The sequence below is a fragment of the Vicugna pacos genome, chromosome 5 (genome assembly GCF_048564905.1).
Source record: "Vicugna pacos chromosome 5, VicPac4, whole genome shotgun sequence".
Lineage (NCBI taxonomy): Eukaryota > Metazoa > Chordata > Mammalia > Artiodactyla > Camelidae > Vicugna > Vicugna pacos.
In genome coordinates, this window is record NC_132991.1 from 9,338,446 (window position 1) to 9,356,884 (window position 18,439).

Genomic DNA, 18,439 nt, shown 5'->3' on the forward strand with positions numbered 1-18,439 from the left:
GAGCCTGAATTAGAGTTCTTCTATAACTTATAGAAGGCAACCAATTAAAAAGCAGTTAGAAGTTAGTACTTTTGCAAGTAATTACAACTTTTTATCCCTTTTACTTTATTATATAAACATTTAATCAAATATGCTAAGGCTATGTATAAAAGGATATTAAGTACTTTGAAAGAATTATACATTATTTTTAATAAAATCCAACCCAAACATTTTAAATAATAGACTTACATTATGATCATGTACAAACTCTGTGCCTATTAGAAGAAAAGAGTACAAACTGCCTTATAGAAAGTAAAAATTATAAAATAACAGTAAAAGGAGGAGGGTATAGCTGAGTCTTAGAGTGTGTGCTTGGCATCCATAAGGTCCTAGGTTTAATCCCCAGTGCCTCCATATAAATAAATAAACCCAATTACTTACACCCCCCAAAAAGCCAGAAAAACAAATTATTAAAAAAAATTTTTATATAAAATCATAATAAAAAACTCAAGTATCTTTCTTGTTCCTTGTCTCAATAAATGCTAGTAGAGGGCCAGACACCACATTAACTTCTAGCAAATTATGTAACACTTGTATTACCTTACTCTGACGTGATTTTTATCATTTACCCTAAAATTGCACAATGTGTTGGTCTAAGGAGCAATCAATGATTTCTTGAGAGAATGGATGAGCTTGTGAACTTATTGTAAATAACATGAAATCAAATTTCCTCCCTAATTAAAAAAATCTCAATGTTTAGAGACTGGAAGGAGGAAGCCTTCTTGCCATAAATAAGATTTGACTCCTTTTTAAAGATTGAAGTTCAACTGATGATGCTCAGGACAAATGCTGGATTCAGACAGCACAATAAATTAACCATTATAATAATTTACAATACAATAATAAATGAACCATTAGTTATTACACATGCACAAAATTTAAGGGAAACACCATCAAGACAAAGGGAAGCTTCCCACACAGGCAAATGTATAATTTAAACTATAAGATAGACTCTAACTTAGTCAACTGAGTAGGACTTTTCCTTTGTCAACTATTCTTTGATATACGAATCATTTACAGATCAGAAGATGTGGACAGCAATAACGTATTTGTGGGACATCCATTCCCTTCCAAACGTACAGAAGACTCATGAAAAAATAGAGTCTGAGCAAGCTTTGGGACTACATGTCGTGGCAGTTTTAAAACACGCCTATAAATGTCTTCAGTATTTCTTCTGTTGAGAGGTGGAGTCTATGTCGCCTTCTCTGGGATCTGAGCTCTATGACTACTTAACTACAAGAGGGCTGTGGAATTGATGCTGCCCTCCTTTCTTAAGGCCATGCTGAGAATCCGGCATCTCCCGCTTCTCCTGGAATATTCACCCTGGAACCCAGTCTCCATGTTGTAAGGAAGCCCAAGCAGCCTGTGGAGAGACCTATGTGGGGAGGCTCCCAGTCCTCAGCCCAACTGAGCTCCTGGAAAACAGCCAGGATGTGAGCGGACCGTCCTGGAAAGTGCATTCTCTCAGCCCCTTGCTGGGCAGCCCTAGCTGACTCTCCACGAAGCAGAGCAGCCTTCTGCATCAAGCCATGTTCAAATTGTAGATTCGTGAGGAAAACAAATGACTGTTGTTACTTTAAGCCACTACTTACTTCTAGGGTGGTTTGTTACACGGCGGCAGAAAAACAGACCCAAACAGCATTCTTTCTTTCTCCCTCATTTCTCCTTTAGTAGATGATCACCTTACCCCATTTCTGGCTGAAATCTTAATTTGGCAATGTCTTTTTTTTTCCTTTGGCACTAGCCCTTAATAGGCACCAGTCACCGTGCTTGTACCTCAGATAACCCTCTTTATAAAAAAATTTTTTTTTAATTTTTGGGGGGAGGTAATTAGGGTTTTATTCACTTATATTAATGGAGACACTGACCTCATGCATGTTAAGCACACACTCTACCACTGAGCTATACCTTCCCCTCCTCAGCTAACTCTCTTAATAACCCTATAAGTACTACTATACACACTTTATGGGTAAATAAACTGACCTAATGGGAGGGCCAAGGACACACAGTTAATAAGAGATGAGGTGGGAATTAAAGCCACGACCCCAGACCCCAAGCTCTCAACTGAGATGCTACATCACCTCTCCTCGGTCTCTAATAGTAACGGAGAGCCAATGACATCTCATTGTTTGCATTGCCGTCTTGTTCTCTATTGACGTCCTCTAAAAAACTGATTCCTCTGTGCTTCATTTGTTGAGTTTTTTGAAAGCCATTTCCTTTAATTGGCCCATCAGCAACCAAGGCCTATAAAATCCCAAGACCTTTTCTCAAATGCTACCAACTTCCTCCCCAACACTGGCATGCCCAGAGAGAGAAAGGAGAAAATCTGGGGACTGGCTAATTTTTTTCCTTTAAGCTTTAGATGTAAATTGCGGTATTCAGAATGTGACCAACCAACACAGAAAGAAATCAGAGATAATGATTTTTTTTTGCCTGAGAAGCCAGACCCCCAAACAAATGGGAAACAATGTGAAAATATAAAGAGTTGAGAGTAAATTATATGTCAAATTTCAAAGTATGCCCTTTTATCTCAGATAATTTATGTTCTTAGGAACTTTCATATGCTGTTTATCTGATTTTCAAAGACACAATCTCATGGGGATTGGAGCCCCAAACCAGAAGCAAAGAGGACCTATGATCCTTAATGATATAGTCAAATAAAGACAAACACAAATTTACATGAAGAAACGTTCAAGTATGGTGGAGGAGAATATGGCTCAAGTGGTAGAGCACATGCTTAGTGTGCATGAGGTCCTGGGTTCAATCCCCAGTACCTCCTCCAAAAATAAATAAATCTAATTACCTCCCTCACACACACACACACAAAAGTTCAAGTAACAGGTATCTAGTTATCTTTTTGCACCTATGGAATTAAACACTACCCTCGTTTTAGACTAAGCTTAGACCAAGATTAGAGGCAAAGACCGATAGAGAGTCAAAGAGGGAAGTCTGATGTTTTTCTCTTGCTGGCCTGGCCTTCAAGCTCCTTTCTCACCCTTGGTTCAGTTCTTCCCCCAACCCTACTCAGTTCTCCCTATGGGTAAAACCTCCCCGGCTCCCTACCTGCATCCTCACCCACATCTCAGCAATTTAAGAAAAGGTGGAATTCTGTGGAAAACACTAGGGAACAACTGGAATTAAATGAGGTCACCTCTGCATAGTTGGTAAAAGAAGTTAAGGTAGGTGGAAAGGAACTGAATTTTGAAAACGTCAGAGGTGACCAGGTGATGTTATCTGTCATATGCAGAGATAATATGTACCCTATTCATATTTTTAAAATAATTTTTAAAAAATGTGGTAAAATGTACATAACATAAACTTCACCATTTTGCCAATTTCTAAGTGTACAGTTTAGTGGAATTAGGTACATTCGATGGAGCAGGCAGATGACTAGATATGAGCAGAGAAGTGGGGACACAGGCCAAATGGTAGAAATTGGGCAGAAAGGAGAGGCACAGATCAAATACAGGAAACCATACATCACATAAACAACAGGGGTCCTTGGGCAGACAGAGAAAAGCAGGAACCTCTGGACTGATAAGAAGTCACACATTTTGGGGTGACAAGTGTCCTGGAGACCGACAAAGAAACGTGGGAAAAGGCAGGAATCTCCAGTGTCCGAATATAACCTTTTGCTCATTATGCCCTCATTTAAATAAAATTAGCCTTGCAGATGAGAAGTACCCATCATGCACCAATGCCAGGACACTTTCAATCCAGATTAAATACTTAACAAAAATCCCTCCTCCTTTTGGGAAGGTGGAGAGTTGGGATGAAAATCAGGGAATACAACCCAAAAGCTTCTTCCCCCGTGAATATTCTGCCTATTCACTTTTACACTCCATGTAACCAACTTGCCAAGGAAACTCAGCGCCGCCACTCACCTGAGCCTGCCCATTCTCCCCTTGAGAATGTATTATCTATCCCTTAATAAATCCTCACTTTACTTTCTTAACCTCCACGTCTTGTCTCTGAATTCTTTCTGGGATCAGACAGGAACCTGGACACGTGTTACATCTACTGGCAACACATTCACACTGTTGTGCAACCATCACCACCATCCACGCACAGAACTTCAGTCATCTTGCAAAATGGAACCTCTGTAACCATTAAACAGTCACTCCCCATTCCCTGCTCCCCCAGCTCCTGGCAACCACCAGTCTACTTTCTGTCTCTAAACATGACTAGTCTGAGTATCTCCTAAGACGGGTGGACTCATACAGCATAAAACGCCTTTTAGAAATTAACTTAGTTTACTTACATATGAAAATATTAATAGAACCAATAAATGCTACAGAAAACAGCGCCTACAACTCACTAGAGTTGCAGATGAAAGTGGGAAAACATGGAATAAGGAATGAAATTCAGGGACCCTCATTTGATTTAGGGCAGGGCCTGTGGCCAGAGACTAGAAATCAGGGAGACATGGCATCAGGAAGAAAGTCCCATTAAAGGGAAAGGAAGGAGACAAATTGTGACGTGAAAGGAGATGAAAAGCCTCCTGCAGGCTGATGTCATTTTTTGTTGAGAAAATATAGCATTTATTGCGACAAGATAAGAGCATACTCTAGGAACTCCCGATAGACTTTTCTTCTTTTAGAAGAGAGGGTGGAGGGAACCACACGCTGGCTGTATTCAAATCACACTTCCTCGGAGCTAAATGACCTGTCATGTGGTTTGGCCTGAAACAGCCAGCAGGGCACCAGCTCTCAGTTCACTAGTTCCCGCGGCTCACCCACCAGCAATTAGGAGAACAAAAAGCTCACTTGGCAATGGAATAAGAAATGAATTTTTCAAGCAAAGCAGCTTAAAAGCAAATTCTTCTGGTTTTGAAATTGCAGTCTGTAAGAATTTTTAGTGAGAAATTTGGGGCGTACTTAAGAGAAAGCAACTGTTGAAGAAAAAAGTCACAATGCAGTTGACTGGTTGCTAGGTACTCTAAATATTTTGACAAGCATTAAATAATACCATTCTAGAAGCCATATTAAAAGTGCATGCGTATGCATGCGTGAGTGCATATAGGTATCACAAACCTATGATCCTGGGCATCAGAGAGCAGCAGCAGTGACCACCTGTGGCTGCTTGGACAGAGTTTGGTGTGAGATCTGGCAGCTGCAGAAACCAAGCAAGAAGGAATAGAGCCCAGGAAACACTTTCAGTTTAGGGTGTCTCTCCATGACCAAAAACCATCCACAATTTCTGCCTTTGCTTCTTCTAGGAATGTGCTTTGGCTAGACTCTGAAACTCCTTATGTTAAATTCTTAAATATTGGAACTGGGAACTGATCCATGGATATTTTTCATAGCAATATTTTTAGGTTTCAGATTGCATAGTCCATGATACTAGCTTGGTAGTTTCATATAAGCCACAAAACATATATGCTGTTAAATTTAACAAATTAGTCCAAGAATTTATACAATGACAGGAAGACCCTAAACAAGAAAAAGATTCTCCCTTTAATCACGGCCCCTGATACCCACATTCTTTTGCTCTAGGTGCTGATACGTTTGTACTGCTCCATCTCTTAGCGCCATGCAAACCCACTGGGCAATTTTCCAGATCAAATTTGCACAAAATCTAAGGGAGAAAAGCAGAGTATTATAATTTTTGAGCTAGGCACTAATAAGGTTAATATTACATTCCTAAATTTCAGTTTTTCAGCCTTTTAATGGCTTTCTCTAGGAGTCAAAATTCTAGGATTCAAAATTTTGTGAGAAAAATTTGAAAAAAAAAGAAACTAATTTCGATCTTCCAATGAAAATTCTGTTTGCTGGCTGTCTCAAGTTGACACTGACTTCCTTTTTTTTTTTTTTTTTAATGGAGGTACTGGGGATTGAACCCAGGACTTCGTGCATGCCAAGCATGTGCTCTACCACTGAGCTATACCCATCCTCCAAGTTGGAACTCACTTCTGCTAAATGAAAGGGGGAAGCATTTATGCCCTTTCAGTATTAATATAGATTCTTGCAGTTTAGATGATTTTCTTTGCCTGCTGAAATTCATGAAAAGAGACTGGGCCAAGATGAGTAACTAGATCAGCAAAGGGATATTAAATCAAAGCAATTTTAACTATAAAACGTGGAAGAATTCTTCATACAGCAACAATTCAGGCTGTTGTTAGGAGACAGTGATTGTTTTATCTGAATATCAAGTTTGAAGCAATTTTGAAATAAAAGTTCAGTATTGCTCAATATATCCAAGTAGGGGCTGAAGTAAAAACAAGTGTGTTGATGAGCTCAAGTCACTCTTGTCAGATGATTCCATAAAATACTGCTTCCAAACAACTCTAAGTTTGGGATACATAAAATAAGACCCTATCATGACCCTATTCCCTCACCAGCTAAAAAGTGTGAATCTATTCTGGTTAGGGAGAGCTTAAAAAATTCCTTCAGGATTCTACAGTCTTATCCTGACGCCTTTCACTCTAACCCAGTTACGGTTTGTTCTTGGGCTCTCACACAGAGGCTCTTCATTGGCACAATGCAAGACAGGATCGGGTTGTTGTCTGTGCTGGGGCCAACCCTCGCCATCAGCCTTTCCCTCTCAGTGCTAGTTTGGGAATGCACATTCTCCTGTGGCCCAGATGCTTTCAACCTCGGGGGGAAGCAAGAGAATAAGGTTTCAACTGGACATCGATTCTGACCTTGGTTATTCCCATACTGTCTAACATGAACAATGAAATTCACTGCCTAAGGAAACGTATCCTTTAGTCAGTTCTTAAACTTATGATGTGAGTTTCAGAGATGAAAATGTCCTGGCTTTGGAATGGAGTAGCTGGGGACCTTTCCTATTAGTGTTGTTAATATGGCCCTGTGGTCTGCAGAGCAGCTGTAGTCCGGATATGAACATGTGATTTTACCTGTTATAAAAGCAACATGGCTCCCTTGCCCATAGGACCAGATTCAGAGCAGAAAGTGTGGAATTGAAGGGAAGTCCAAGAGGGGATCCGGGTGACTTTCAGGTAAGCTTGTCTATAGTGCTCTAACCAACTGGTCAATGAAGTCAGCTTTGTGCAAGGAGGATCAGTTCGTGCCACATGGAGAGAACAACTGGTCAACTTGACTGGATTTGCTCCAGACTTCAACCAGTTATTTGGTATGAGGTAGACACTGCTGGAGAAACTGCACAGCATGATGATTTAACATGAATCTTTTTAGAATCATGAGAATGAAAAGAAATAAGACTTCAGTATCTGAAACTGAATCACTAATTTAAAACTCCCAACAAACAAAATTACAGGACCAGATGGCTTCACAGGCAAATTCTACCAAACATTTAGAGAAGAGTTAATACCTATCCTTCAGAACTATTCCAAAAAATTGCAGAGGAAGGAACAATTCCAAACTCATTCTATGAGGCCATCATCACCTTGATAACAAAACCAAAGATATCACATACACAAAAAAGAAAATTACAGGCCAATATCACTGATGAACACAGATGCAAAAATCATCAACAAAATACTAGCAAACCGATTCCAGCAATACATTAAAAGGATCATACACCATGATCAAGTGGGATTTATCCCAGGGATGCAAGGATTTTTCAATATCTGCAAATCAATCAATGTGATACATCACATTAACAAATTGAATAAAAACCATATGATCATCTCAATAGATGCAGAAAAAGCTTTTGATAAAATTAAACATCCATTTATGATAAAAACTCTCCAGAAAGTGGGCACAGAGGGAACAGACCTCAACCTAATAAAGCCCATATATGACAAACCCACAGCTGATGTCATACTCAATGGTGAAAAGCTGAAAGCATTTCCTCTAAGGTCAGGAACAAGACAAGGATGCCCACTCTCACTTTTATTCAACATACTTTTGGAAGTCCTAGGCCCAACAATCAGACAAGAAAAAGAAATAAAAGGAATCCAAATTGGACAAGAAGTAGTAAAACTGTCACTGTTCGCAGATGACATGATACTATATATAGAAAATCCTAAAGATGCTAGCAGAAAACTACTAGAGCTCATCACGAATTAGGTAAAGTTGTAGATTCCAAAATGAATATACAGAAATCTGGTGCATTTCTATACACTAACAACAAACTATCAGAAAGGGAAATTAAGGAAGCAATCCCATTTACCATCACATTGAAAAGAATAAAATAACCTAGGAATAAACCTACCTAAGGAGGCAAAAGACCTGTACTCTAAAAACTATAAGATGCGGATGAAAGAAACTGAAGAAGACATAAACAAATGGAAAGATACACTGTGTTCTTGGATTGGAAGAATCAATATTGTTAAAATGGCCATACTACCCAAGGTCTTCAGACTGTACTACAAAGCTAATCAAAACAGTATGGTACTGGTACAAAAACAGACACATAGATCAATGGAACAGGATAGAAAGCCCAGAAATAAACCCATACACTTATGGTCAATTAATCTATAATAAAGGAGGCAAGAATATGCAATGGAGAAAAGGCAGTCTTTTCAAAGTGGTGCTGGGAAAACTGGACAGCTGCCTGTAAAAGAATGAAATTAGAACATTCTCTAACACCATAACACAAATAAACTCAAAATGGACTAAAGACCTAAACATAAAATGAGACACTATAAAACTGCTAGAGGAAAACACAGGCAGAACACTTTGACATAAGTTACAGCAATATCCTTCTGGGTCTGCTCCTGGGGTAATGGAAATAAAAACAAAAATTAACAAAAGCGACTAATTAAATTTAAAAGCTTTTGCACAGCAAAGGAAACCATAAACAAAATAAAAAGACAACCTATGGAATCGGAGAAAATATTTACAAGTGATGTGACTGACAAAGGATTAATTTCCAAAATACACAAGCAGCTCACACAGCTCAATATAATAAAACAAACAAAACAAAATCCAATCAAAAAATGAGCAGAAGACCTAAACAGACATTTCTAAAAGGAAGACATACAGATAGCCAACAGGCATATGAAAAGGTGCTCAACATCAGTGATTATTCGAGAAATGCAAATCAAAACTACAATGAAGTAGTACTTCACACCAGTCAGAATGGCCATCATCAAAAAGTCTACAAATAATAAATGCTAGAGAGGGTGTGGAGAGAATGGAACCCTCCTACACTGTTTGTGGGAGTATAAATTGGTGCAGCCACTATGGAGGACAGTATAGCGGTTCCTGAAAAAACTAAAAATAGAGTTCCATATGATCCAGCAATCCCACTCTCAGGTGGGAAAATCCTAATTTGAAAAGATGCATGCACCCCAATGTTCGTAGCAGCACTATTTGCAATTGCCAAGACATGGAAGCAACCTAAATGTCCATCGACAGATGACTGGATAAAGAAGATGTGGTATACTTATTCAATGGAATACTACTCAGCCATAAAAAAGAATAAAATAATGCCATTGCAGCAACATGGATGGACATGGAGACTGTCATTCTAAGTGAAGTAAGTCAGAAAGAGAAAGAAAAATACAATATGATATCACTTATATGTAGAATCTAAAAAAAAAGGACACAAATGAACTTATCTACAAAATAGAAAACAGATTTAAAGACATAGAGAACAAATTTATGGTTATCAGAGGGTAAACGGGGTAGGAAGGGATAAATTGGGAATTCAAAATTTGCACCTCTTGGGGAGTGACTGTGGTGGTGTTTTTATGTGTGTATACGCTATCAAAATTCATCAAATTATACATTTGAAATACGTGTAGTTTATTGTACAGGAATCATACCATAATAAAGGTGTTTAAAAAATCTCAATAAAACTTGAAAAAAATATATACACGCTAAGAGAAAGAAACTCTCCATCCTAGACCCACAGCTACATCCTCACCTCATCCCTACCCTGCCCTACCTTGGCCACTCTCCCAGCTTGTGCGCGGATCTTGACAGGCTGCTTTGGGGCTTCACACATCCCCCTCTGCCATCAGCCCAGTCACTCAGTGTTAGAAGCCTACATTCAACTTGGCCGCCAGCCTTCCCACTCCAAGCCTCTCATAGCAATTTCTCTATATGCTGTTGACATTTAACTATATGCTAAGCACTGTTTTTGTTATTATTAAGTATTAAAAACTTTTAACTATTACTGTGAACTATTAATAAGTTCTATTTTAACTTGTTTAATCCTCAGACCAATTCTACAAGGTAGGTACTCTTATGAACTGCATTTTACACACGAGGATTCTGAGAGGCACAGAAAAGTTGTCATTTTTCAGGGTCACACAGTCATTATGAAGCAGAGCCTGCAAAAGAACTTACGGACAGTATGATTCCATTTATATAAAGATCAAACACTGGTAAAGCTAAACAATGTGTTATTCGGGGGTGCCTACGTACGTGTCCAACTATTAAAATAAATAAAAGAAATTGTCGCAAAATTCAGAATGGTGGTTGCAGAATTATCGGTAGTGCTTTATGTCTCAATGTCTTAAAATCAATATTCATCGTATTATTATTCTTTAAACTGTACATATTATTACACGTATTTTTGTAATATATTACTTATTGACAATTCTTAAAGAGTTATCTGAAAAAGAAAGTAAAGAAAGATGGTGAGTCAGCTCATGGGGAGCTGTTGGGCGGAGGAACAGGGTCACACATCTGCCTGTTCCAGATCTAAATGTTGGGGTTCCAGTCAAAGACCACAGATGGCACTAAAAAAGGGAGGGACCTGAGGCTCATACCCATTGGTCCCCACCGCCACCAAAAATGTTCAGTTGCCCCTCTCTCGAACTCTATTACCTGGTCATTATTAGCAACTTGTAACTCCCTGCTCAGTGCTGCCTGCTTTCACCCCTGTGCACATGCTGAAGCCCACAGCCTTTGCTCACTGTCTGGACTTGAATGGATACAAGGCTGGAGCCAGGTCCTGCAGGTGCCTCTCCCATGCCCAAATCAAGAGGGATCTAGTATTTGCCAGCTACTGGGTGGATTCATCACCCATAAGACGCAGTCTATGCTCTTTGCTGACACCATGCCTTCTACATGCTACTTCCCTGCCTTGAAGGCCATCCTCATGTCCCACCTCATGGTGGCCTCAGGATAACCAGGTGTTCCTCCTATAAGAGTGAGGACTTCCCCATCTCTCCAGTCAGTTTTGTGTTCCCTCTTCTGGGCCTACACAGGACCCTATATTGTAACACTTAGCAATTGATGTAACTAATTAATGATGTGGTTCTATCCCCATTAGACTTTAGGACCTTCACGATGAGAACTTTTGTCTATTTACCCTTTTACCATAGGTGATATTCAAAGTGACATTCAGCCAGGACTTTACATGCCGTACTCAATTAGAATGGATGTAAGGCTGGAGCCAAGTCCTGCAGGTGCCTCCCTCCATCCCCAAATTACTAGGTATTGACAACTTAGTTACTAAATCACTGGGAGGCGAGGGGAGACAGGAGAGGGGCCAGGCAGCTGGGATCTCAGGACAGTATATGTTTCCCCACTAGTACAGAATTATTTCAATATTCGAATAACCGGCACTATCTGACAGCTAAGTATGCATCTTATTTATAGCCCTAGGGACAGACAGCACTACACCTGGCAGAAGACGTTTAATTAAAAAAACCAGCCATCTTAAAGGACAGCTAGAATTATCAACTATTTTCCCAACAAGAAGTGGGGAGGCTTTGGAGACTTGGCTTCTATAATGATTGTCCATCGTCTTTGCCTTCCCTCTATCCATTTTCATCTAAAAGCAGAGACTGGTTAATAGATGGACATGAGACCCAAGTGGTCCAGTAAGATTCAATCCTGGGACTTTTGTATGGTTGCCCCCAACCCCTCCAGCCCCTCCAACCACCCTTATTGCCAGTACTTGGTACTTGGACCTTCTGGCAGCTGTCTTGCCTCCGCAAAGGGAAGCCTGTTGAGAAAGGAGCCTGCAAAACCACGATTCGGGGAGAGGCAGGTTCCTGCACCTGAGTTAGACCCCTCTAGACCCAGCCATGCCTGAAGATCCACCTTGCACCTTTCAGGTTAATGACTCAACAAATTCCTTTCTTGCTTATGACCCCCTGACTTCAGTTTTTGGTGTTTTGTTTATTGGTTTGTTTATTTGTTTTTGTTTTTCGCCTCTGCAGAAACAAGTCCAGGCTAACTTAGCTGGAACGACAACCTTCTGTTAGGAAAAACAAATCTCAGCTTTTACGTATACAAGTATTTCTTCAACTTTTCACATGCTGTGACATTTTGGTAGTTCATTTTGATAACTTACCTTTCACCAAGTAGAACATTTGACAGATTTATAAATGAGGGAAAGTCCAGTGTGTTCACGACAGGATAGGCATGGATGGGGATAAGCAATGCTTCATCTCCCTAAAGTTAATGGGAAGAAGGTCAAGTTTACTACATTGAAAACAAGGTAAGAAATGAAGTACCTACAAGTTCATTTTATTTTCAATCATTAAAAAAATATTTACCAAAAAAGGAAAAAAGGGAAAAAATTTCCCTAAGAAACTTGAGTGCTTAAATACATTTGAAATATCATTTTCTTAGCTATAAATAAAATGTAGAAAATTTTAAGTATATTTCATTGAAATTGAGATCCACTGTTATCCAGGAAAGCTAAGGTTAACGATGTCTTCACATAGAGATGAAGACAGTAATCTGTCTGTTTCTATTTCAGAAAATTACAGAGAAGCACAATCTTTAGTGGCCTGAGATCAAGAGAAACCAACACAGAATCAGCTGATCTACAGAGCACGGAACAGTAAACCAGGGACTGGCCAGAGGCGGGGAAGCCTGCTTCTAGTCCTGCGTAATGCGTGATCTGGAATAAGGCCTTTGCCGACTCCATACCTCCTTTCTTCCTTTCCTTTGAGATGGTGATAATTCCGCCTTTCCTTAGAGGTGTTTTTGAGAATTAAAGCAGATGATGCCCTTAAAAAGTTGGAAGTGCCACCTGAACACAAGGTATCACTATAGCATCACCGTTAAATAGCAGGACGTGCGCTCTCGCACTCTGTACAACGCCTGCCTAGGGGTCTTTGTTCTTGGTTCAGAATTTCTCCTGAAAGCAACATTCTAGCTTCATTTTGCGTTTTTTTTTCTTTTTTTAAAACCTTCTTACTACAGCATATATAGTCTTCCACTTCAGTATTGAAAAGTTAAATTTAGTTAGCCTCAAAGCTTTTCAACTTGCAAGGGTTGGGTGTGAAATGCATAGAAGGGGGAGGTGTGGTGGTGCCGGAATTTGGGGGCGAGGAATGAATTAAATGTGCGGGAGAACTCACACAGCAGCATGAGCTCCCGCTCCATGCAGATCCCCCGAGCTGCCTCGGAGGACGTTCCTACAGAGACCCCATCCCACCCCAGGTGTTTCGTCATCATGACTTGGGGTTGTGACTGATTTTTTTTTAACTTAGCGCTTAAAGGAAGATGTTTAAGTTATTCGAAAAGCCTTCATCCATTCCCAGCACTGCATGATAAATGAGGTTTTCAGGCCAGGGCAGGTGGGAGCCTGCGGCAAACAGCAGCTTCTGGCTCTGTCCCAGTTCTCAGGCAGCCTGAGGCTTTCCCAGCTGGGACCCACATCACTGGACCAGTACCCTCAAGCCACTCAGACTGGATGCCCGAGGCACTGGACTGAGAAGCTTCAAACTTGCCATTCTGTCTCCCTTCTTCCCTTGAAGATAACAAATTGCGATACCACCCGTGCCTCCCAAGAACCCACTTTTCAGAAACTGACCTTACAGTGAACACGGATGCAATCATAATAGTATCGCCACTCGTCTGGAGAAAATGTAACGGTGACCGTGAGGGACAAGCCAGGGACAAGACGGTGCTCCTAGAAGACAAGGGGGCTCTTGTTGGGACGAGATGCGTACAGAGAGCAGGACCATGGTGACAACACTACACACCCGTCCCTGGCAGACCCGCGACAGAAAACCACACCCCAACAAAGAACACCGCGGGACCACAGGCCACCACATGCTGCTTACCTTTTTCACATACTTGATCTGAAAGTATTTGGTTTGTGGGGGTAAAATATGAACATGTATGTCTTCATTGGAAATATTGACCAGATGCTGGAGAGAAAAAGAAACACTGAGATGAATACACCGTTTTATCGATTGGCATATTCACCTCGTATTGATACCTCATCTTGTTCCTGAAGGGATTTGAGGAGATCTGGTGCATTTTCAAACATTTAAGAGATTTAAAATCTATCATACGCCACTTAAAGAGTCATGAAATAAGCACAACACACACCATTGAAAGAGTAATAAAATATGCCCACGTGTCTCTGCTCAGCCTGAGTTTTCCAGAGCCATAGCCCCAGGGGGTCCCCAGACCTGGACTCACACTTTCCTCCTCCCCTGTCCTAACCGGTTACTGTGTGTAACTTTTTGTTCAACTCAGCTTAGTCCTTGATTCAACTAAGCTAAGAAGTCAGTCACCCACCCACTCCCACAGTGTCTCTAACTGCATGCCACTTGGTCGTGGGGACCCGGTGACACTCAGGCAGTCAAGAAATCAGAAAAAGGAGTGTGGCAAGGACAGCCTCCAGTCCATCCCTGGGGCACATGAAAAAGAATGCCAGGTCAGGAGTTCTCTGATGGGGTCAGGAGGAGGCCATCCCTGGGAGGCAGGACAACCTGTTGGATAAATTAACTGGGTCTCTGAGTAGAGGTGGTTTTCCTTCCTCTGCTTGGAAAGGGACCAAGGGCTCTGGGTTCTGGGATCTAGCCTTCACCTGTGCCAGAGGATATTTAAGAGGCCCCTGGTTTCCAAAGTCCAAGCCAGAGGCTGGGCCTGTTACAGGGCCGGCTGTACAAGGCTTCACATTCACTGAGGCCCTAAATTAGACTTTAGACATCATCTCTTTTTTTACTTGTTTTCAGTATTTTAAAAAATCTTTTTTCTTTCTTTTTAAAAAATTTTATTGGAGGTACTGGGAATCGAACCTGGGACCTGGTGCATGCTAAGCACTCACTCTACCACTGAGCTACACCCCCACCCGCTGCAGACATTATTTCTTGATGAGATTACAATGATGCCTGTATTTGTTAAAAGTTCTTATTTGTCACCTCTGAACATTATTAAAGTACCACAGTTTTTGTGACCTTGTTTTGGCTTATCTTTTCTTTTTAATTTAACTATAGTTGATTTACTATATTGTGTTAGTTTCAAGGGTACAGCTTCAGATTCTTTCTCACGATAGGTTATTAGAGGATGCTGAGTATAGTTCCCTGTGCTGTACAGTAAATCCTTGCTGCTTCTCTATTTTATATGTAGTATTGTGTATCTGTAAATTCCATACTCCTAACTTATCCCTCACCTTCCCCTTTCCCCTCTAGTAACCGTAAGTTTGTTTTCTTTGGCCGTGAGTCTGTTTCTGTTTTGTAAATAAGTAGATTGATATTATTTTTTAGATTCCATATATAAGTGGTGTCATACGATATTTGTCTTTCTCTGCCTGACTGACTTCACTTAGTATGATCATCTCTAGGTTCATCCATGTTGCTGCAAACCTAAGTAGATAAGATAAGAAAGATGTGATATAAATATACAATGGAATATTACTCAGCCATAAAAAAGAATGGGATATTGACATTTGCAGCAACATGGCATAATCTTTTAATATGTGAGAAACTTGAGGGGAAAAAAAAAAGGGTTGCCCAGGCCTCTCTTGACCTCCAAGGGGCCCAGCCCTTGGTGAAGGTGTGGGCTCCTGGGCCTCCTACCCACAAGAGTGGCTCCTTCGGGAGAAACCCAGGATGCCTGGAGCCTGTGTCCATCACACCCAGAGTCCTGCCTGGAAATGGAGAGGTGGCCACTGAGCCCCAGGGCCTGGAAGCCCTGACACAGAGCTCTGTCCCCATGCTTGTTGTGGAGAGAGGACTGAAGACCTTAAGTTGGAGTCTAGGAAGTACTCGGAGCAGAAGTGGTTATACCATCTGCCATTTACTTTTAAAAAATGCATTGTAAGCATGTGCACTGGTTTTAATGTGTATCCCAAGGGTAGTTAACCTTAGAAATCAGTAATCTGTGCTCTAGGAGTGCCCAGTGCAGTTTGAAAGTTCCTATACCAGAGTCCACACTCCAGAGGCGGCTACTAACAGTACTTCAATATGCTCGCTTGAGTTGACAGCAGAGGTCGTCTACGATAGCATAAGGGATGTTTAGGACACATGGATTGGCTAGAAATATCATACAGATATTTTTACTCTTGAACAAAAGGAATATGAGAATCTGATGAGGCCAGAGCCCAGTATCCTTTAGAATAAAGTTCAAAGACCCACGAGTCCCTTAGGTGCCCTCTTTTGCCAAAAAATCCTGTCAGCCAGTCCGAAGGTCTACTGCCTGCAAAGCTTCCCTGCAAGGAGCTACGCTGAGACTCCTTGGAGATTACAAGTCTGATGATCTTGTCTCGCCTGCTTGCTAATAAGTGTTGAGATACATGGCAGAATTTCTTCTTGGACCTGTTTTCTTCACAGCAGACAGCCTGCTGGCAAGGCTGTTGGGGAGGGAACCTAAAGGCTCCCACCTCCCATCAGCCTCAGATGATCAGTAGCTACATGACAGTTAGAAATAACTTCATTGGCTTAGATCAGTTTGCAGCAAGCGGCATTATAGGCTGAAAACCACAGGTCTGTTCTCAGAACTACTGGGCTGGCTCAGATGTGCCAGTATTCCTGAGTGGTCCCAAGGGGAACAGGAGCTGGAACTCCCCAGCCTGGAGATCCAGCCAGTACCTGTGGATGAGGGGCTGAGCCAGATTTTTATTTAAAAAGTAAAGAAACCTGCACCCCAATATTCACAGCAGCACTATTTACAATAGCCAAGACATGGAAACAAATGGTCCATTGACAGATGACTGGATAAAGAAGATGTGGTGTGTATATATATATAAAAGGATAAAATACTGCCATTTGCAGCAAATGGATGGAACCGGAGACTGTCAAACTTAATGAAGTAAGTCAGAAAAAGAAAAATACCATATGATATCACTTAAACGTGGAATCTAAAAAAAAAAAAAAGACACAAATGAACTCATTTACGAAACAGAAACAGACTCACAGACATGGAAATTCAACTTATGGTTACCAGAGGGGGAAAAGGGGGTGGAGAGATAAATTGGGAGTTTGGGATTTGCAGATAGTAACTACTATACATAAAATAGATAAACAACAAGGTCCTACTGTATAACACAGGGAACTATATTCAGTATCTTATAATAGCTTATAATGAAAAAAGAATATGAAAAGGAATGTTTTTATATGTATAACTGAATTACTATGCTGTACACCAGAAATTAATACAACATTGTAAATTGACTATAGTTCAATAAAAAAAAAAAGAAAAGAAAAGAAACCTCCAACCTGAGTGTAGCAGAGCAAATCCAAACATGCCCACTCCCCATTTACACATGAAGGCTGTCCCACAGAACTCAAGAGATGGTATCTATATTGTCAAGTGAGTAAAAAGTCAGCAATAAGAAAATATTGAATGATATTCTTAAAGAATAAAACAATATAGATCCCATTCACGATAATAAAGATATATTATTTGGCTGCAATTTCCCAGAGTCACCTTTAAAAGATGCTTGATCTGGAAATGTACATTTGGATTCATAGAAATAAGAATTAACAGGCTCAAACAAAAATTTAGATATTTAGGTATAGGGAGTGTAGAAAGAGTAAGAAAATGTTCAGCTTTTACTTGAGATCTGAAATGGAATGGAGACTTGTTAGGATTGACAGGCTGGGACCACTGTCCCGCAGGGCAGATGGCAGAGGTCTAAGAAGGCAACCAGCAGACTGCAGTGATGGTGGGAGAAAAATTCCTTCTCACAAGGACAGTTAAACCAAATGTTGCCTAAGACAATTCCAAGGGACATGTTTGCCAACGAGCTTTTCTGATGAACTTAAAACAACCAAACAACCAATCAAAGCAAAAGTTGAACAACTTAGTTCTCTACATTTTGGAAAGCAAAGTCAACATCCAAGAGATTGACTTCTAAAATATACTGGGAACACAGGGCAGTTTATTACTTTTGGAATTCTCAGTTTTTGGTTGGCTGCAAATACTCATTGCATGTTAAGATAATCCCTGTTCTCTGTCCTACTGAAGCCTGTGCTGAGCCGGAGAAGGACTGAAGAGGTCTTTTAGGACAACCTCTTACTATGAGACGACACAAAGATTTGGTACCGCTCACTGCACCTGGGTTAAGTGGCAGAGCTGGGTCCAGAACTCTGGTCCCCAGCCCTGGTCTAGGGCTCTTTTCACTACCGTCTCATAGCCCAGGACATCTCAGTGCCTAAACTGCATTCCCTTTATTTCTTTATACTTTGTCAGCAGGTCAGTTTTACTTCTTCAGTTGTTAAAAATAATACCCTTTCGGGGCTAAAATGGCACTCCTATCTTGCCATTTATAACTCAAACTGGGAGGAAAAAAAATTATTCAAAGGGAAAAAAAAAGCCTTAAG

The 18,439-nt window shown here is 40.6% G+C and overlaps 1 protein-coding gene across 2 annotated transcripts in view; it reads right to left on the minus strand.

The window, feature by feature from the left end:
• Nucleotides 1-18,439, minus strand: part of CFAP221 (cilia and flagella associated protein 221) — a 79,297-nt gene that overhangs the window by 51,205 nt on the left and 9,653 nt on the right. For both annotated transcript variants that reach the window (XM_072960836.1, XM_031678657.2), the window contains exons 4-6: nucleotides 13,949-14,035; nucleotides 13,696-13,794; nucleotides 12,223-12,323 (exon numbers count right to left, since the gene is read on the minus strand). In XM_072960836.1, the coding sequence (XP_072816937.1) occupies nucleotides 12,223-12,323; nucleotides 13,696-13,794; nucleotides 13,949-14,035 (287 nt within the window). The remainder of the gene's footprint in view (nucleotides 1-12,222; nucleotides 12,324-13,695; nucleotides 13,795-13,948; nucleotides 14,036-18,439) is intronic.